At 38.8% G+C, this 22,686-nt stretch overlaps 1 protein-coding gene across 1 annotated transcript; it reads right to left on the bottom strand.

The window, feature by feature from the left end:
• Nucleotides 1-20,921: 20,921 nt before the first annotated feature.
• On the bottom strand, nucleotides 20,922-21,851 carry Vmn1r177 (vomeronasal 1 receptor 177). Its single transcript, NM_206872.2, has one exon. The coding sequence runs from the start codon at nucleotides 21,849-21,851 to the stop codon at nucleotides 20,922-20,924; it is 930 nt and encodes a 309-aa protein (NP_996755.2).
• Between the last annotated feature and the right edge of the window lie 835 nt (nucleotides 21,852-22,686).

Consider the following 22,686-nt stretch of genomic DNA (forward strand, 5'->3'; position numbering starts at 1 on the left):
TCTGGTGAGAAGTCTGGAGTAATTCTAATAGGCCTGCCTTTATATGTTACTTGACCTTTTTCCCTTACTGCTTTTAAGATTCTATCTTTATTTAGTGCATTTGTTGCTCTGATTATTATGTGTCTGGGAGAATTTCTTTTCTGGTCCAGGCTATTTGGAGTTCTGTAGGCTTCTTGTATGTTCATGGGCATCTCTTTCTTTAGGTTTGGGAAGTTTTCTTCTATAATTTTTGTTGAAGATATTTGCTGCCCTTTAAGTCGAAAATCTTCATTCGCATCTACTCCTATTATCTATAGTTTTGGTCTTCTCATTGTGTCCTGTATTACCTGGATGTTTTGAGTTAAGGCCTTTTTGCATTTTGCATTTTCTTTGATTGTTGTGTCCATGTACTGTATGGAATCTTCTGCATCTGAAATTCTCTCTTCCATCTCTTGTGTTCTGTTGCTTATGCTTGCATCTATGGTTCTAGATTTCTTTCCTAGGGTTTCTATCTCCAGAGTTGTCTCCCTTTGCGTTTTTTTTTAAATTGTTTCTACTCCCCTTTTTAGATCCTGGGTGGTTTTGTTTAATTCCATCACCTGTTTTGTTGTAGTTTCCTGTAATTCTTTAGGGGATTTTTGTGTTTCCTTTTTAAGGACTTCTGCCTGTTTAGCAGTGTTCTTTTGTATTTCTTTAAGTTATTAATGTCCTCCTTAAAATCTTCTACCACCATCATGAGATATGATTTTAAATCTGATTCTTATTTTTGGGTGTATTGGGGTATCCAGGACTTGCTGTGGTGGGTGTACTGGGTTCTGATGATGCCCAATGGTCTTGATTTCTATTAGTAAGATTCTTTTGTTTGCCTTTCACCATCTGGTAATCTCTGGTGTTAGATGTTCTATCTGTCTCTGGCTGGAGCTTGTTACTCCTGTGATTCTGTTAGCCTCTGTCAGCACTCCTGAGAGTCCAATTCTCACCTGAGTCACAGTGGTCAGAGCACTCTTTACAGGTAATGTCTCCTCTTGCAAGGAAGGTGTCCAGAAGTCTGGAGCTCAGATCCACCTCTTAAGTCCTGAAGTTAGAACCCTCCCTAGAGGCTGACTCTCTTCTGGCAAGGAAAGTGCTCAGGGGTCTGGGTCTCAGCTCTGCTTCCTGGCTAAGGATGAAGGCCCAGAGGGACCCTGTCCAAGAAGCTCTGTTGCTTCTGTCACCCATGTGCTCTTCAGTGGTCACGACGTCCTGGGTGTGCTAGGGGTCCTGCAGCATGGAGAGTCTTGAGTATGAACCAAAAGTCTTGAGTATGCTAGGGGTTCTATGGCATGGATAGTCCTCTGGGGCCCTTGGCACCCTCTGCCAGGTTCACGCAGAAGAGTTGGTGTGAGATTATTTAATTCCTGTTTTTCCATTATTGTAGTTACACTTCTTGGGTTGCAATTTGCCTTCTTTTATTTCTGGGTTAAGAATATATATTTTTAATTACTTATTCTATTTATTTACATTCCAAATATTGCCCCTCTTACTAGCCTCTGGTTTGTAGAATTCTTCTCCCATCCTCTATTTCCATTGCCTCTGAGATGGTGACCTCCTGTGTATTCCCCCACCCTGGGGCATCAAGTTCCTACAGGCACATCTTCCCCCACTGATTCCAGATAAGGCATCCCATATGTGAGAGACCTCAGACCAGTCCATGCATACTCTTTAGTTGGCTGTTCAGTTTCTAGAAGCTCCCAGTGGACCACGTTAGTTGATACTGTTGATCTTCCCATGAGGTTGCCACACCTTTCAGTTCCTGAACTGCTTCCTCTAACTCTTCTGTAGGGATCCTCAACATCTGAAAATGCTTGGCAGTGAGTATCTGCATCTACCACAGTCAGCCTCCAGGTAGACCCTCCCAGAGGACAGCCATACTATGCTTCTGACAGCAAGCACAACATAGCATAGTTGGTAAATTGTCAGGGATTGGTGCCCACCATGGGATGTATTCCTAGTTGGGCTGATCACTGGTTGGCCATTCCTTCAATCTCTGCTCCACTTTTGTCCCCACATTTCATTAGGCAGAAGGAATTTTTGGTCAAAAATTTTATAAGTGAGTTGGTGTCCCCATCCCTCCACTGGAAGTCCTGTCTGACTACCAGAATTGGTCACTTCATGTTCCATAACCCCACTCTTGGGCATTTCAGCTAAACTAAACTACATTAGTATCTGGAGTCTTCCCCTACCCCAGGTCTCTGGGAATTCCTATAGGTTCTCCACACCCACCAACCCAGGCAAATACATATTTCCACTCATTCTCCTGGAACTCTGGGCCTCTCTGACCTTCTCTTCTCATACCTGATACTGCCCCTGCTCTCCTCTCCCTCCCCTTTCCATTCCCTTCCCCTCCTTTTCACCACCCAGATGACTCTTTCCTTCTGTCTCACATGACTACTTTGTCCTCCTTCTATGTGGGACTTTACTCACCCTTACTTGGGCCTTCCCTCTAGGTTAACTTCTTAGGTTATGTGGGGAATATCATGGGCATTCTATATTATATAGGAATATTGGGTTATCAGATAGTATTTTCTAGTTCCATTCATTTGCCTGCAAAATTCATGATGTCCTTGCCTCTAATAGCTGAATAGTATTCTGTTCCATAAATGAACCATATTTTTTGTATCCATTCTTTGTTTGAGGAACATCTGGGTTGTTTCTGGTTACTGGCTATTACAAATCAGGCTGGTACAAATATAGTGGAACACATGTCAAGTAGAATTAGTTCCAGTTTTCTGGGTGGTTGTACAAGTTTGCAATCTGACCAGCAACGAAAAAGTTTTCCCATTTCCCAGTATCCTCACCAGCATGTGCTGTCACCTGCTTTTTTTTTTTTTTTTTTTTTGAGCATGAAAATGGAGCAGAAATTTAATTCTATTTTTGTATTATTCATTCCATTCACTTACATCTCAAATAATATCCCAATTCCCAGTTATGCCTCCACATGCCCTCCATCCCACATCCTTGAGTTTTTGATCTGAGTCATTTTGATTGGTATAAGGTTGAATATGATTCTCATTTTCATTTTCATTTCCCTTATGACTAAGAACATTTCTTTAATTTTTTCCCAGCAATTCAAGATCTTCTATTGAGAATTTACTGTTTATCTCTGTACCTCATTTTTAAATTATGTTATTTGGGTTTTGAGAGTGTTTGTTTTGTTTTGGGTTTTGGGTTTTTGTTTGTTTGGTTTTGGGTTTTTGTTTGTTTGTTTGTTTGTTTTTAGTCTAACTTCTGTAGCTCCTTATATAGTCTGAATAATAGCACACTGTCAGATGTAGGATCAGTGAGGATCTTTTCCTAATCTGTAGGCTGTTTTGGTATATTTGGTATATTGACAGTGGATTTTCAGATTCAGAGGTCCAGAAGATTTTCAGATTCAAGAGGTCCCATTTATCACTTGTTGATCTTGGAGCCTGAACCACTGCTGAGCTCTATTATGGTGTTTAAACAAAATAGATCTATCTTAATTTACTCTTTCTATATGCCTGCGGCTTTTAATATTCTGTCTTCATTCCCCATGATTATTATTTAGATTATTAATTTGTAAGTAGTCTTCATTTTCTGGTAATTTATTTGCTGTTCAAGATTCTTATGCCTTTACAGCCATTGCCTTCCTTAGTTCAGAATATTTTCTTGTATAATGTTATTGAATATTTCTTTTGGACCTGTGTGATATGGTTCTTCTTCTATTTTTATTATGCTTTTTTAAATTTAGACAATATTTTATTTGTTCTTTATTAATTTTATTTTTATTAATCATTCCATTTATTTACATCTCAAATGATATCCCACTTCCAACTTACCCCTCCACAGCCCACCATCCCACAAACACCTTCTGCCCCTTCACATTTGCATCTATGACGGTGCTCCCCCACCCACTCACCCTCTCCTGTCCCACCACTCTAGTATCCTCCTATGCTGGGGCATCAAACCTACATAGGTCCAACAGTGTCAGTTTCCATTGATATCAGACATTGAAATCCTCTGCTACACATGTATCTGGAGCCATGGATTCCTCCCTGTACACTCCTTGGTTGGTGTCTAGCCCACTGGAGTACTGGGTGGTAGAGACATCTGACACTGTTCTTTTCGTTGGGGTTGTAATTCATTGTGTTCCCAATTTCCTGGATGTATTTTTGTCAGAAATTTTTAGATTTATAATGTTTTACCAGTGAATCTGGGGTTATTATAACTATTAGTATTTATTATATCTTCAATGCCAAAGAGTCTTCTGCTTCTTGTATTTTATTGGGGATGCTTGTATCTGTACTTCCTGTAACTTTCCTAGATATTTTATTTCCAAAATACTCTGTTTTCATTGTTTTACTTCCATTTTCATGTATTGAACAGAATTATTAACTTACAAACTTTTCAGTGTTTTGTGGATTTCTTTAAATGAAATATTGATTTCTTCACATTTTTCTCTTTTTTGTTATTTGGGGGGGATTTGTTCATTTTCTCATTAAGAACCTCTATCATTTTCATAAAGCTCAAAAACTTGGTTTAAAGGTCTTTCCTTTGTTTTGTGATTCACCTCTGTTATAATTTTTATTGCTTACTATAGTAGAATAGTTGAGCTCTACTGGTGACATATTGCCTTTGCTGTTGTTGACTGTGTTCTTACACTGGCATCTATGCTTGGATTTTGTGTGATTATAGTTCTAGGTACCAATTTCTGAGGTTACCATTGTTGGATGGATATTTTGTTATTTGTTTTCTGTTTCTTCTCTGATCTTCAAGTCATTGTAGCCTCTGGTTGACCATGACATCTCCACTCAAGTTGAGGTTTGGAATTCTGATTGACAGGGGGTGTCTCTGGTCAAGTAGCACCATGCAACTGTGTGCCTGAAATACAGTGATAGAAAGGAAGGGCAAATTGGCGATTGAATGAGCAGGAACTGAGTGTTAACTATGGGAAAGTGGCTTACCTACAATCTGGTGGATTGTTTGGCCTTTGGTAGAGGAGGGGGTCTCTACTCATGTTAGGTTAGAGACACAGTGAGGAGGTGAGGGAAGGGATTTGGGGAATGGGAGCATTGAGTGCGTGGGGGGATTTTTAAATAAGTGATCTACATGGAGGTTTGACAGCCAGTGTGGCCTCAGTCAAGCAGAAGTTTCCTGACCAAATTGAGAACTGTGAAACAGTGAAGAGGAATATGGTGGGTAGGTAGTGAAAGCATAAAGAGACCCAGGTTGGCAGTTTACCTTGAGTTCTGGTGACTGGTATGGCCTTAGGTCATGTGGAATGCCAGAATTCAAGTTGGGAACGGGGATTCAGTGATGAGGAAGAGAGGAGAGATGGAAGGAAGGGTGTGTGGGCATGGAAAAACAGAGGAACGGACCATGGGTGTGCAGCCCACATGGGGTTTTTGTGGTTTGTGTGGTCTCTTGGAGAAGATAATTCTAGCCAAAGTCTTTGGATGAAAAAAATCCTACCTCTATAGGTGCAGCCAAATTAGGATGCCCACAGGATGGAGGCTAGCTCAATAAAATTCATATATAACCTTTCCTTTAGTGCCTCTTATATTGGATATGTTCTCTGGGTGTCTCCTTGTGAAAGAAAGAATGGGAAGAAAGGCTTTCTAGATTGTTAATATTCATCAGTGATATACAGGCAACACAGATGAGCTCAGGACTCCAGGAATCATAAAACAATTGTACCTCATTTTTTAAAGCAGTATCTGGATATAATATGCTTCAATATAACATTATAGCATCATATTTAGTATCATTGACAGTGCCTCCATAGAGACGTTGGGCATCCCCAAAAGGGAAATAAACATTTATCCCCAGTAAAAATAATATTTAACCTTCATATAGATAAATATTATATCTACCTGTTGGCTAGACATTAATGAGTCGTTGAGAAGATGTTAGGGAATATTTTACATGTTTCTTTGAGGAATATCTCAATCCTTCAAGTTGTTTCAATCAACTTATAGTAGGGAATAATCCATTCTGGATCAAGTCATTGGTTTAGTGTATTTGCAGTTGGGTACATCCAATAATAATAGTATTTCAACCTCTGAAACTTAAGGTATCACCAAGTTCTTTGTGAAAGACCATTAGTTATTGGACTAGATACTGATATTTTCTAAGAAGTTACTACACAGTACATTTTCCCATATGTGCTCCAGGACTGCAGAGTCTGTCAAAGTGCCAATGAAGCCAGTGTTTCAGCCAAGGTCTCTTTATCTGCAGTGATATCATGATGATTTTTGGCACTAATGGACTCTTGTACACTTCCAAAGTCTATTAGAATGTCCTTCTTTCTAGCAAATCTTTTGTTTACAGAAGCAATCCAGGTTATATAGGCAAGGACATGGATTGAGCAATCATTAAGTGTTTTGAGTTCTGGGTTATACAGGAAGATCAAGATTTATTAGTTAATAAGAGCATTCCCTTCACCCCATTCTTGAAATTTTATTAATTCCCGGCATTTATAATCAGTTCATTTAACTTAAAAAATCTCAATACTTAGTAGGGAATATGCATGTGATGAGTCAGTGGTCCAGATACTGAATTTTATAAACTGACCGCAATTTCTGAACAACTGTGAGATTTTTTTAGAGCACTTTCCCTCAACCCAAACATTACATCACTTTAGAGAAATTTGTATGTGAAGGTTGGAATTTCTGATTGTTTTTTCTCATTAGCATACACATAAGTGGTTTTATCACCTGGGATATGGTGTTTTCTTTCTTTTAACTTTATGGATCATTAAATTTTATTTCATTACTTAGTCACTTTATATCTGACTCACTCTCCTCCTCCTGGTCACTACTCTCACAATCTTTCTCCCATCCTCCTTCTCCTTCTCCTCTGAGTGAGAAGGGTAACATAAAAAGGAAGACCTATAAGAATAAAACCCAATTTCTTTTTTAATTGGTTATTTTATTTATTAACATTTCAAATGTTATTCCCCATCCTAGTTTCCCCTTTTCAAACCCCCTATCCAATACTTCCTCCTTCCTGCTCCTGTGATGTTGCTCCCCACCTACGCACCCACCAGTCCTGCCTCACCAACACATTTTCCAACACTTGGGCATCAAGCCTTCACAGGACAAAGGGCTTCCCCTTCCATTGATGCCAGATAAGGCAATCCTCTGCTACATATGCAGCTGAAGCATTGGGTCCTCCATGTGTATTCTTTGGTTAGTGGTTTAGTCCCTGAGAGCTCTGGGGGGAATGGTTGGTTGATATTGTTTTTCTTCCTATAGGGTTGCAAACCCCTTCAGCTCCTTCAGTTGTTCCCCTAATTCCTCCACTGCAGGTCTATTCCTTAGTCTAATGGTTGGCTGTGAGCATCCTCATATGTATTGGTCTTTGGATATTAAGCAAAAACCTTGCAATATCCATTATACACCTCACAAACTATATGAAGGTCAAGAAGAAGGAGCACCAACGTGTGGGTGCTTCAGTCCTACTAAGATGGGGGAAGAAAATAATTACAGGTGTTAGAGAGAGAAAAGGACTTTGGGGGAGGAAGGAAAGGGAGAAAAGGGGGAGCAGGATCAGGTGTGGGAAGAAACAGGGTAGATATACAGAGGGTCAGAATATTGTATACCCAACTTCTAAATAAAGACTCTAAAAGCCTGAAGAACATCAAAAGATATCTTGTACCCTCTCAAAAAAGAAACAGAAATGCCAACCTTGACTGTATACCCAATAAACACTCAGTCACCACAGATGGAGAAGATATTTCAAGAAAAATCCAAATTCAAATTCAAACAATACATATAAACTAATCCAGCCCTACAGAAAATACTAGAAGTAAAATTGCAAATCAAGAAGCATAACTACATCCAAGAAAACACAGGAAATAAGTAATTTCATAAGAGCAAAACTAAGGGAAGCACACACACGGACACACTCAATAATAAAGGAGTAATATTTAAAATGTATGCAGTGGAGACAGTCAAAAAAAATCAGCTTAGCCGGGCAGTGGTGGTGTATGCCTTTAATCCCTGAACTTGGGAGGCAGAAGCAGGCAGATTTCTGAGTTCAAGGCCAGCCTGGCCTACAGAGTGAGCTCCAGGACAGCTAGGGCTATACAGAGAAATCCTGTCTTGAAAAACCAAAAAAACAGGGGGTAAAAATCCATCACCTTATATGAAAAGAGTGGTTGAGGTTAATGGTGATAAACTTAGATTATAGGATAAAATCACCAAAGAACCTAAGATGGTAGCTGTCAAAGGTTTTGTCTTCTAGAATCTTTATGGATTGTACTGAGGATTTGTGACCAACTAGTTCGCATAGTAGGTTCATTAGACCCGAATATCTATAATTTTATTAGCTGTATATAATGTCCACAGTGTGTCCTGAAATGACTGGATTGATTGTGCAAGTCACACATTCTCCTTTCTCCAATATTATGAGAGGAAAAAAAACAACCATAATGCAATCAGAACCAGATGTAAAGGCACAGAGTCTCAGAAATCTGTAGGGTACTTCCAGCAATGGTTGATTCTTAAAATTACATTTATTATTTTATTTGACTGCATTCATGTGTGCTTATTCCATTTTAACTAAAATTTTGGATGGTCTATTCAAGGTATCAGATTATAAATTGTAGCCTCCCTCAGCCTTGAAGCAGGCTGATCGAGACTTTGACCTTGCTGCCACTAAGGAGATTACATAGGGTAGAGCCTTCTGACCTTGAGGGCTCTATTTGCTCTTCTCCAAGACTCTGCTTCCTGCTGATAATTGAAGGAAAAAGCTTTGAAGGATTACTAGATACTGGAGCTGATGTAACAATTATTAGAGGACAAGATTGGCCTTCAACTTGGCCTTTGTCTGATACACTTACTCATCTTCAAGGAATTGATTATGCCAATAACCCAAAACAAAGCTCTAAATTGCTAGCCTGGAGGAGAGATGAGGAGGGCAATTCAGGACAAATTCAGCCGTATGTTATGTCAAATTTGCCTGTTACCTATGGGGAAGAGATCTCTTGTCACAGATGGGCATTATAATGTGCAGTTCTAATGAGGCAGTAACTAAGCAGATGCTAAGACAAGGATTTTTGCCCAGTCAGGGGCTAGGAAAGGAAGGACAAGGTATTAAGACTTTTGAAAGTCCTAAACCTCACTCTAACACAAGAGGCTTAGGGTATTTCCAGTAATGACCACTATCTTGCCTGCATCCCATGCTGATAAAATTCAATGGCTTAATGATATTCCAGTGTGGGTTGATCAGTGGTCTTTACCTAAAGAGAAATTAGAAGCTGCTCTTCACTAGTGCAGGAGCAATTAGAGGCAGGACATTTAGTAGAATCTCAGTCTCCTTGGAATACTCCAATATTTGTTATCAAGAAAAAATCAGGTAAATGGAGATTGTGACAAGATCTAAGAAAGGTTAATGAAACCATGGTACCTATGGGAGCTTTACAACCTGGGCTTCTGTCTCCGGTAGCCATTTCTAAAAGATATTATGAAATTGTGGTAGATTTGAAAGATTGTTTCTTTACTATTCCTTTACATCCTGAGGATCACGAAAGATTTGCTTTCAGTATTCCTACTATTAATTTTAAAGAACCTATGAAAAGATATCAATGGACAGTTCTTCCACAAGGCATGGCTAATAGTCCTACCTTATGTCAAAAGTTTGTGGCACAAGCCATTCAGCCTGTGAGACAACAATGACCTATGATCTACATCATTCGTGATGATGATGATGATGATGATGATGATGATGATGATGATGATGATGACGACGACGATGATGATGATGATGATGTCTTAATGGCAGGAAAAGATTCCCAGGACTTGCTTTTATCATATAGAGATTTACAACAAGCATTAGCTGAAAAAGGACTATAGATAGCTCCTGAGAAGGTACAGACTCAGGATCCTTATAATTATTTGGGTTTTAGACTTACAGATCAAGCTGTTTTTCCCCAGAAGATAGTTATTAGCAGGGACAGCTTAAAAACTTTAAATGATTTTCAAAAATTGTTAGGTGATATTAATTGGCTTTGCCCCCACTTAAAGCTTACTACAGGAGAATTGAAACCTTTATTTGATATTCTTAAAGTGAGTTCTGATCCTACCTCCCCTAGATCTTTAACCTCAGAAGGATTGCTGGCCTTACAACAAGTGGAAAGAGCTATTGAAGAACAATTTGTTACTTGTATAGATTACTCTTTGCCTTTATATCTGTTAAGTTTTAATACGATTCACATGCCTACAGGATTGTTGTGGCAAAGGACTCCTCTAATGTGGATACATTTGAGGATATCTCCTAAATGTAATATCCTGCCATATTATGAATCAGTAGCTCAGATGATCATACTTGGAAGAAAGCAGGCACTAACTTATTTTGGGAAAGAGCCAGATATCATTGTTCAGCCTCATAGTATAGATCAAGATACTTGTCTGAAGCAGTACAGTACAGATTGGTTGCTTGCTCAAATAGGATTTATAGGAACTATAGATAATCATTGTCCTCAACATAGGTTGATAAAGTTTTTAAATGTACATGAGGTGATATTTCCTAATATGACCTCTTTACAGTCTTTGTGTAATGCTCTTTTCATTTTTACTGATGGCTCCTCTAAAGGGCGAGTTGGATATCTTATGAATAATTAACAGGTAGTCATAGAGACTCCTGGCCTCTCAGCTCAGTTAGCAGAGCTGACAGCGGTATTGGATGTTTTTCAGTCTGTAAATGATGCTTTTAATATACTTACTGATATTTTATATGTTGCACAATCAATCCCCTTATTGGAGGCCTGTGGTATGTTTAACTTTAATACACCAGCAGGATCTCTGTTTTCACAATTGCACAACATCATTCTTGCCCGAAAACATCCATTTTATATTGGTCATATACAAGCTCATTCGGGTCTTCCTGGACCTTTAGCTGCAGGCAATGATTGCATTAATAGGAGAGGCCTTAATTTCAGATCCTGTTGCATTGGCTAGACGTGATCATGATAAATTTCATCTCTCTAGCCATACCTTAAGGCTCTGACACAAGATCACTAAAGAGCAGGCAAGAATGATTGTAAAACAATGCTCTAAATGTATTACATTATCTCCAGTTCCACATTTAGGAGTTAATCCACGAGGTCTTATGTCCAATCATATTTGGCAAATGGATGTAACTCATTATGCAAAATTTGGAAAATTAAAATATATACATGTTTGTATTGACACTTGTTCAGGATTTCTTTTTGCTTCCTCATATACGGGAGAGGCCTCTAGAAATGTAATTGATCATTGTTTACAAGCCTTTAATGCTATGGGATTGCCTAACGTCATTAAGACAGATAGTGTGCCATCCTATACTGGCAACAATTTTATTTCATTTTGTAAGGAATTTGGTATGAGACATAAAACTGGAATTCCTTATAACCCCATGGGACAAGGAATTGCTGAACATGCTCATCACACTCTGAAAAATTGGCTTTTATAAACAAAACAGGGGCAATTATACCCCCCAAGGTCACCAAAAGCACATCTTATTTTTGTCTTATTTGTTTTAAATTTTTTGCAAACTGCTGTTAAAGGTCTGTCTGCAGCAGATCTCCATTGGCATCCAGTTACTTCCAGTTCTTATGCCATGGTTAAATGGTAGGACCCATTAACTAATACATGGAATGGTCCAGACCCTGTTTTAATTTGGGGAAGAGGTTCTGTCTGCGTTTTTTCACAAAAAGAAGATGGAGTGCCATGGCTGCCTGAAAGATTGGTTCGTCAAGTGGACACAGATCTTGGATCTTCTAGTAAGTATGATTCCAATCTTGATGATGGCTAAAAGTCTTTTTTTAGCCGGAAGAGTTAATTTGGAGCGCAGCCTACATTTCCAGAGAATATACAGCCTTTATGTTGATTCTCAAAGTCACCTCTCCTACACTGGGAGGTCAGAGTCTAAGCTTAATCATTGCTAATTTGCAACTAAATAGAGTACCTGGACATCCCCCAAAGAAGTTTTTATCCTGTTGTTTTTCAACTATCTCGACCTTTTTTTTCAAGCAGGTCAGTCAACGCCTTACAGCCTGTTTTCAGAAAGTGTACAGCTCACCTCCAGCAAAAGCAGGTGGTAGAAATTCATCAATATGAAGAAGCATTTTAAGTATATATTGTGGCTTTGGTCTGATTTGGGAACAAGGTGTGCTATGAGGGCCAGTCAGTCAATGACAGGCAACCAGATTTTGGAACAATTTCAATCTAAGACAGAGGTATATGCCAAGAGGACGTGGTTTATTAATAACACACCACAGAGTCATGTTTGTGCAAAATTAACACAAACAAGCTGCATATATTCTTCTTGACAGATAAGAATAGTTTGGGAAAATCTGAGTCCCCAAGCCAGGCATGGCTGCCAGCCACCATAACTCCCAGGCAGGACTATGGAGCATAAATACATTTTATGCCTCAGTCCAGCTAATTTTTATTATATATTTAGGGAGGAATTGTAGCCTCCCTCAGCCTTGAAGCAGGTTGATCCAGACTTTGACCTTGCTGCTACTAAGGAGATTACATAGGGTAAAGCCTTCTGACCTTGATGGCTCTATTTGCTCTTCTCCAAGACTCTGCTTCCTGCTGAAATGTCCTTGAGATGTTCCAGAGACACACCCTGTAGATCGCCTATGGGCTAGCACCAGGCACCAAGAATGGGCTGGTGGGGGATGGGCCTACCCTCTTTATAAGCACAGACTCTCAGTAAACTTCAGAGGCTTTGAACAGATAGGTTTGTCTTGGCCTCGTTCTTTTCTCGCCATCTGATCTCTTTCAGCCCCAGCTCGCCTTTCAGGGGAACCCAGTTCATGTGACTGCAGGTGGCTACAATACATTAAAATTGGGTGTTATTTCTTGAGATTTTTATTTTTCTTAATAAAAGTTTTAAAGTATGGATCAAATGGAAAAAATAATTTTTTAGAGTTTAAAAGAAAAAAACTCATCAAATTAGACAAGCTGTTGAAGAACGATAATGAAAGAAAAGTAATGAACAAGTAATTGAAAAAAGCTAGAATCCTGAATTTAGCCCACATAAACTTTAGTCATAGAGGGGCAGTTAGCACCCAGAATGGAGTGATGGCTTGGAAAAAGCCTGAACAATGCTAAGTGTTCGGGCAAGCATACTTAGAGGAGAGATAGAAAACAGAGTATATCAGAACAGCTTGGCTGTCCTCTATAAAAGGTTGTGCTAGCAGGTATGAATGCAGAAAGTAAGTATAGTATTTGGATAAACAGATAATTATTCTACTTGTCTCTTTAGCATGACTTATGATGAGCCAACATTCCAGGGGGTAACTCTTCCTTTTGAGACACAATTCCTTGGCCAGGCAATTGACCCTTAAAACTCTAAATTTGAGCCTCCAGGCAGATCAAAGATTCTATTTTCACAGCTATAAACAATGCAATAAGGGGGATATGGGGGAGGAGTGCACATACTCTGTACAAGCTCAATGATCAAAGCCTAAATGGAGGTTGTTAGAAATGTAATTGGGTCCACAACAGGGTCCAAATGATGAGTAGCAACAACCCATTTATGGATATCTTTATTCCTTATGGCTTCCACAGCATTGTGAATAGGTACATTAAAAAGGATATAATCTCCTTAAGATGGTGCTTGACCCTGCTATATTTCTTAATCGAAGGTCTTCATACCATGACTGGGCTGAAAATTAGGTTAGAATTAATACGGAATACAATCTTAACAATACTCTTGACATGCTTACTGGCAATGAGGAATACATTAAACTTGTCACTCAGGCCACTATGTGACTTCATGCTTACTTTACTCAAGTGGACAATCTTACCTTTTAGGCTCTTAAGGCCTGCACCCCTCAAGACTTCTCTGCTTACTTTGGCAACCTTGTCCAACAGTTTTAGACGTCCTTCACAGACTTCATCTGCTATCTGACTGAGGCAGTAGAAAGGCAGGTTGATGCTGACTGTACCTGAGATGTGCTCTAAACAGCTAAACAAGAAAAAAGACTCACTCTTATTCTCTTTCTCTTATTCTTGCTCCCTTGCTCACCCTCTCTCCACCTTCCCTTACCCCCTCTCTCCACATGGACATATCTGGCTTCTCCTTCTCTTCTCCTTCTCCTCCTCCTCCTCCTCCTCCTCCTCCTCCTCCTCCTCCTCCTCCTCCTCCTCCTTCTTCTTCTTCTCTCTCTCTCTCTCTCTCTCTCTCTCTCTCTCTCTCTCTCTCTCTCTCTATCTCTCCCCCTTCCCTGCCTTTCCACAATAAACACCTTAAACAAAAAAAAGAAGAAAGAAAGAAAAAAGAAAAGAGACTCAAACTAGGGTGTTTGAATCTCATTTAAAAGAAGGAATAAAATAGCCATTGGAGGATAGAGGGAGCAAACTGTTGGGAGAGTGAATGGAGTTGGAAATTGGAGTATTTAGGATGAGAGATGGGGAGTTATGGAGTTATAGGAGCGATGGCTAGATGGCCATGAGAAACAATGTGAAATAATGGAAACCTGTAACTGGTGAGTGTGTGGGTGCAGAACATCTCAAGGCCAAACAGAGGCCTGGTATAGGAGAGGTGCCCCAAGATCAATGAGAATGACCTTAACAGAGACTCATAATATCAGGTATCTGAAACCTATAGACAGGCAGAAACTCCAATCCATCCACAAACATTCAGCCTATAATTTATCCTGTTTACAAGAAATCCTGGGATGGAGATGGAGCATAGATTCAGGGAATGGCCAAACTAAAACTAACCAACTAGAGACCTATCCCATAGGCAAGCACCTATTCATGACATTATTATACTCTGTTATGCTTGCAGACAGGAGTCTATCATAGCTGTCTTCTGAGAATCTCCACCCAGCAGCTGACTTACACAGATAAAGACTCCCACAGCCAAACACGAAATGGGTCTTGGAGAGTCTTATGGAAATCTTGGGGGAAGAATCAAAGGCCCTACATATGAATTTCACAGAAAGTCAACTAACCTGGGAGTCTCAGAGACTGACCCACCAACCAAATATCATACATAGGCTGAACTTTGGCCTTTACACACATATGTAGTAGATAGGCAACTTGGTCTTCATTTGGGTCCTAAGCTGGAGCACAGGCTATCCAAAAATATGTTGCCTATCTGTGGGATGTGTTCTATCTGTGATGGCTTGTCTGGTTTCCATGAAAGAGGATTTGCCTAAACACATAGAGACTTGATGTGCCCTGGTGGAGGTATCAGGGGGATAGCATCACTGTAGAAGAGGAAGTCAAATGTGGGAGGGATGGTGGGGGATGCCTGGGAGATAGGGAAGTGAACAGGATGCAAAGAGAATCATTAAAATAAAGAGCAAATCCAAATTTCAGGTCTTACCCACCTCTATCACCCCAGAAAATTTTATGTACTTAAAAAACAAAATCAACAAAATACTTCATTGAAATGCTAGTGGGATGGCATTAGTGGATAGATGTGATTGCAGTTAAGCCTGTCTACATGAATTTAATCCTGGGGATCTTCATGGTAGATGTGTGATTCAACTACTGGAATTATCCGCTAACATCTACATGAATGTTCTGGCACATGCACCATTATCATATTAATGAGTGTAATTTTTAAGTGGAAGAGAGGAAGGGAGGGAAGGAGGAGAAGGAGAAATGAAGGAGGGGGAGAGAAAATTGAAGAAAGAATATGTGAATTGTGAGAGAGAAAGTGTAAAATTAGCAGTGTAGGCAAACATGTGGATAGAACCAAATGGGGAAGTGAGACTTTACTACACAAACAGCATATTATATGCATGCAGGGTCTGCTGGAAGCTCTAGGGAATATAGCCAGGGACATGGGATAACAGCTGGTAGAAGATAGAATGACAAGTGACTACTCATAATTTCAAGAGCAAAATAAAATAGGGGACTTGACATAGCCTAAATGAATATGAGATCATTTTATATCTTCCATAGTTTTGGACTGCTTATATTATTTTGGAAGCTTTATGAATGTGAAGTAAAAATCACCAGTTCCATTTGTGTATGGTGCCAACATAATATTGTTCCAACCATAGCAAAGAGTAAAAACAAGGTGTTTGGGAAAGACAACAAAGATGAATGCATTCTGAGAATTATATTTTTCAAAGGTAACACAGGATTCACAAGGTATTGCCATGGATCTAGTAAATAAATGAACTCTGACCATGCAACAGTTTACAAAGCTCCTTTTGTTTCAGGAATATTGTTTTCAAATAGAAAACTTCCATTTTATCAACAGAGAATGTGACTCAATGTATGAGCTACCTATTATCACATCACGTTCTACCTTTGTTTCTCTTTCTCATGTTAGTAACTACTAAGATAATACAAAAGTGTGAGACCTGTTATAGTTCACATGAAAATATCATATTATTTGTAAATAGTCTATGAATTGTCTAACAGCAGCTCTAACTAAGGTATCAATCTTTTGAACCCATATTAAACTGTTAAAACAAATACTAATTTTTGCATGTTTAACATTGTTAACTTAAATCATAAAAATTAAAGAGTAAAGATTCTAAAGCAATAAAAACAATCATGAAAACAGGCAGAAGAAATTCAAAAAGGCAAATGGGTAAAATATAACATGGTAACCTTTGTTCTTTTTAATGTTGAAAAGTAAAAAATAAAGATAAGAAAAAGAGACTTATTTATTTTATGTGTATAGCTATTTTTACATGAGTCAGAGCACCTCATGTGCAGTGCTCATGGAATCCAGAAGAGAGCATCAGATCCCCTAAATCTGCAGTTATAGATATTTGTAAGTTGCCAAGGAGGAGCTTATAGATTGGCCACGGAACTTGGTCCTTGTGCATGACCAAAAACTGATATTAACTAATGAAACATTTTCCAAGTTATTCATATCAAGGCTAGATGAGGTAAGCTCCTTCTTCATGGTTCTCTGATCATCACCTAATGCTGTCTGTGTGTCTGTGCCTCTGCATCCATCATCAACTGGAGTAAGCTAATCTTATAACTGGGCTAGGGACCAATCTATGAGTATAGCAGAATATCATTAGGAATGACTTCATTAAGGTTTTGCTAGTAGTGTCTATATCTTTGAGCTATCTGGTATCCCTTTCATGGTCACACAGGCAGTGTGAGACATGCACTTCTTCTTGTGTTGGTGCCAAATTAGGCCAGTCATTGGTTGTGATTGCTGTAAGCTGTGAACCACCATTGCCCCCACCTTGAAGCAAGGCAGATTGTAGATGGAAAGTTTTGGGGCTGGGTTGGTGATACAGTTTCACTACTTGAAGACTTGCCTGGTTACAGAAGAAGGAGAGAATCCTTCATAACCTGGATTCCTAACTAGGGACACCCTCACAAATTCAGAAAGTTTCCACTGCACTACATTTCCACCCCACACTTCAAATGTCCCCAAATTCCTGCCATCTCTCTTCCATACTTTCTCTCTCTCCATCCCACCCTACCTTGCCTGATACTTTACTCTTCCCTTCCCTACTAATTCCTAGTTCACATCTGAAATCTATTCCACGTCCCCATCTACCCTAAGGTACATTTGTGCATCCCTGGTAAAACCATTCTTGTTACTTAGCCTGTTTGTGTTTCTGCTTTGTAGCATGATTATCTTTTACTAAACACCTAATAACAGCTAATAAGTGAACACATACCATGCTTATCTTTCTGGGTCTGGGTTAACTCCTTCAGGTAGATTTTTTTTCTAGTTATAACCTTTTTCTGAAAATTTAATTTTTATTAGATATTTTATTTACATTTCAAATGTTATCCCCATTCCTGGTTTCCCCCCTGATACCTCCCTATACCGTCCCCACCCCCTGATCACCAAACCACCCACTTCCACTTCCTGGCCCTGGCATTCCCCTACATTGGGAAATAGAGCCTTCACAGGACCAAGGGCCTCTCCTCCTGTTGATGACTTTCTAGGCCATCCCCTGCTTCATATGCAGCTGGAGCCATGAGTCCCACCATGAGTACTCTATGGTTAGTAGTTTAGGCCCTGAGAGCTCTGGTGGTACTGGTTAGTTCATATTGTTTTTCCTCCTATTGGGCTGCAAACCCCTTCAGCTCCTTAGCTCTTTCATTGGGGACCCTGTGCTCTGTCCAATGGGTGGCTGTGAGCATCTACTTCTATATTAGTCAGGAACTGGAAAAGCCTCTCAGGAGACAGACAGCTATATTAGGCTCCTGTCAGCAAGCACTTGTTGGAATCCACAATAATGTCTGGGTTTGGAGATTGTTTTGGGGATGGATCCCGAAGTGGAGCAATCTCTGGGTGGTCGTTCCCTCAGTCTCTACTCCACACGTTGTCTCTGTAACTCCTTCCACGGGTATTTTGTTCTCCCTTCAATGAAGGATCAAAATATCTACACTTTGGTCTTCCTTCATCTTGAGTTCATGTGGTTTGTGAATTGTATCTTGGATATTCCAAGCTTCTAGGCTAATATGCTCTTATCAGTGAGTGCATATCATGTGTGTTCTTTTGTGAATGGGTTACATCACTCAGGATGATATCCCCCAGATCTATCCACTTGCCTAAGCACTTCATAAATTCATTATATTTAATAGGTGAGTAGTACTCCATTGTATAAATGTACCACATTTTCTATATCCACTCCTCTGTTGAGGAACATTTGGGTTATTTCTAGCTTCTGACTATTATAAATAAGGCTGCTATAAACAGAGTGGAGAATGTGTCCTTATTAAATGTTGAAGCATCTTCTGGGTATATGCACATATTGCTGGATTCTCAGATAGTACCATGTCCAATTTTCTGAGGAACTATCAAACTGATTTCCAAAATGGTTGTACAAGCTTGCAATCGAACCTACACAGCATTTGTGATAAAAACTGTATTATATTGGTACAGTGACAGGCAGGTAGATCAATGGAATAGAACTGAAGACCCAGAAATGAACCAACACACCTGTGGTCACTTGATCTTTGACAAAGAAACTAAAACCATCCAGTGGAAAAAAGAAAGCATTTTCAACAAATTGTGCTGGTTGAACTGGAGTTTAACATGTAGAAGAATGCAAATTGATCCATTTTTATCTCCTTCTACAAAGCTCAAGTCCAAGTGGATCAAGAACCTTCACATAAAACCAGATACACTGAAACTAATAGAAAAGAAATTGGGGAATATCCTTGAGCACATAGGTACAGGGGAAATTTTCCTGAGCAGAAATACCAATATCTTATGCTCTAAGATGAATAATTGGCAAAAGGGACCTCATAATATTGCAAAGCTTCTGTAAGGCAAGGACACTGACAATATTATAAATGGGCAACAAACAGATTTGGAAAAGGTCTTTACTAATCCTATATCCGATAGGGGGCAAATATGCAGAGATCCAAATAACTCTATTAAAAATGGGGTACAGAGCTAAACAAATAATTCTCAATTGAGGAATAATGAATGGCTGAGAAACACCTAAAGAAATGTTCATCATCTTTAGTCATCAGTGAAATGCAAATCAAAACAATCCTGAGATTCCACCTACACCATTCAGAATGGCTAAGATCAAAAACTAAGGTGACAGCAGATGCTGTCAAGGTTGTGCAGAAAGAGGAACACTCCTCCATTGCTGATGGTATTGCAAGCTGGTAAAAACCACTCTGGAAATCAGTTTGGCGGTTGCTCAGAAAATTGAAATTTTCATTATGACTTCTTGTAACAGCTGTGAAATAATCTATTGTGTATATGTACCATATTTTTTATCCATTCTTTAACTGAGGGGTCTAAGAAAATGTGGGGCAGTGGAAACTTTATGAAATTTATGACCGATATGGGGGATATTGTTTCCAGCTTCTGGTAGTGTGACTAAAGCCACTGTGAGCAGGTGACTAGATAGCACTTTCACAGGAGTTGTATAGCTGAGTTATAATATATCTTTCCCAGTTCTCTTTGGAAATACCACATTAGTTTCCATTATGACCGTACAAGCTTGAACTGCCACCAACAATAGACTACTTACCTGCTCTACATCCCTTGCACAATGAACTCTTCTTTAGTTATTGATCTTAACCATTCTTACAGATGCAATATGGAGTATCAAAGTAATTTTTTCTTTATATTTTTCTGATGGCTAAAGATGTCAAACATTTCTTCAAGTATTTCTCAGTCATTTAACATTCTGCTAATGAGAATTTTCAGTTTATATTCCCATATGTAATTGGGTTGTGTGTTTTAATACCTAGTTTTCAATTTCTTTATGTATTTTGGAAATGATCCCTCATTGGATATGGTATTGGTGAAATCTTTCACATTCTTTTTGCTGTTCTATAAACCGTTTTAATAACCATTCATCAGAAAAAATTTCTTAAGATGATTCAAAGAATGTTTTCAGTATGTGTGAGAAATAATATATCGCAAAGTATTTTTTCTTGCTCATCATAGCAGGATTTAGGATGAATGAAACTAGACAAAAGAAGAGGTAAAAAGATACTTTTTTTTCTTTTGCTTTGTATTGCATATTGGTCTATGTGAAGTATAAAAGCATTTTTTCTTCAATAAAATTTAGATTAGAAATATGGCAATTATATGCTAATACATCGGCATTGTTATTCTCACACAGAGGAGATAAAATGTGTAGAAACAAGTCAAATAATAACAAGTATGGTTTTGTTCAGACAGCTCAGGAGGTACTGGCCAGAGTTTATTAGGAAAGTAGAACACATTCAGCGTATTTGCTTAATATATCAAAAGTGAGACATTGACGTTACAATTGTGAATATTATTTGGCTGGTGTAAGAGGAGAGGTCAAGGACAAGGGCTCTGTGTCATGGGTTGGACAGAAACTCCCTCTTTACTCAGTGCTACGATTGATTACATAGCAACTGCACTACCTCAGCTCATGTAGTGCTGGAATTATAGCAGATAGCCACCATACCTGGTTCATAAAGACACGTTAAACATATATTTATTCAGTAGAAATTTTCAACAGTGTTAATAAGCTGTCTTAAGTGCTTTGTATTTTAAATGACTGGCTTTTTATAGTTGAAGATCAGAGAACAATGATAACTAGGATCCCTAAAGATCAACAGCAAGGGAGAAATAGTGGGGAAGCTTGAAGTTAAAACTTCACCTATATGCCTCAACCACAGATGGGAGTCTACAAAAACAATGTGAAGAATAAAGGAAATACAGTGTAGAAGATAAAAGCTTACAAATGTGACCACAAGCATCACAATGCTATGGGCTGCTCTGATCTCAGCATAGCCTCTGTTGCCTTGATGGGGAGGGAAAATATACTGCAGTCTCTGGTAGTGTCTATACAGGAGAAGTACCATGGAGACACTGGCCCAGACCATGATGCTGATAAATATGGCATCATGGGCAAATGACAAGAACACAATGCCGACACTGAAGCCAGATGTAAAACAGACCCACTTACTTTTAGTGCTGGTTTTATTATGTCTGTTCTGTGGACCACTGACTTTCATTGGAATGTAGACATTATATAAGACACCAAACAACCAACAACTACAACAGGAATAGCTTATGACCTTGGGGCTTCTTCCTCTGACCATCAGCTCATTGAAATTACCAGGAACAAGAGTGACAAACTGATAGGTGCTCAAGACACAGGTGGAACACAAGTTTGTGCTTCTTGCTACCATGTATACAAAGTACTCAAGTTTACATTGAAGGTCATTCAGTGGATTCCTTTGAGCAACAAACACATTGTTTCGAAACACAGTCATGAATAGAATTAAGATGCTGGACACAGCCATGTTAGTACAAATCACTTCTTTGGGTCTCAGCTGACATCCAGTCAAAAGTGGAGAGAAATTATGGACAAACAGAAGAATGTTAGCCATAGTCCCTATCCCAAACTGACAAAGCAACACAATCTGAAGTGCCACTTCCTCAGTGGTTTTCATGGCTCCATTCTGAGAAGACATTGAAAGGCTTCTGTGCCAACTAGAGGGGTGACCACGAAGGACAGTGCTGTCCTCAGGACTCTGGTCTACTGTCCACACTTATCAGTTGATCTGGGATGATTTCTTCTAGTCAGAAGGGAGACACTACTACATTCCATTAGAGAATCTTTGCCTGAGAACACTGCATGGACATTAACTCAGAATATGATTTTGTGCCATTGAATTCCTCTTATTATGAGAAGAAACTTATACAGATGTTGTAACTATTTCTCTATTGATCAACAACATAATGACATTTTGACACAATACAGGCTTTAAAGGTAAATTCGTGAAAAGTGAAAAATTAGAGTACACTGTTCAATCATTAGAATCCAATCATTCCTCATATGATTATATATGAAAATAATATTTATATGCTACCAATAAAATTGCATAAATGAATAAAGTAGCAAGAAAACAAAGTATCAAATTTTCAGAAAACCAAAATGGGAAAATATAAAATATTTCAAAAGAGTCACTAGTATTCTTATCCCGTACATAAGCCTAAATTTATACATAGAGTCTGTATATTGGAAACATTTCTGGGGACTAAATAATGTTATTTATTCATAATTTCATGCATCTTGCCTCTTTTACTGTGGAATCAGATGCTGGAGATATGTGTGAATCATACTCAGCTTCCCTCAGCTACTCTGAAATACATTAACACTGTCACACTTTAACCCTTGGACACACAGGTTATTTTGAAACTCGGATTTGAAAGCTTGTGTTTTCTTTTCCATAGGAGGAATCAGTTTCAATCCATTCACTGGATGGATTGTTAGGTAAAAGCATACATTAAACACCTATCTATACA

Source organism: Mus musculus, chromosome 7 (genome assembly GCF_000001635.26).
Source record: "Mus musculus strain C57BL/6J chromosome 7, GRCm38.p6 C57BL/6J".
Classification (NCBI taxonomy): Eukaryota; Metazoa; Chordata; class Mammalia; order Rodentia; family Muridae; genus Mus; species Mus musculus.

Bases quoted from the DNA above. Each gene is read 5' to 3' on its own strand.
- Vmn1r177 (NM_206872.2), bottom strand. From the start codon at position 21,851: ATGTCTTCTCAGAATGGAGCCATGAAAACCACTGAGGAAGTGGCACTT.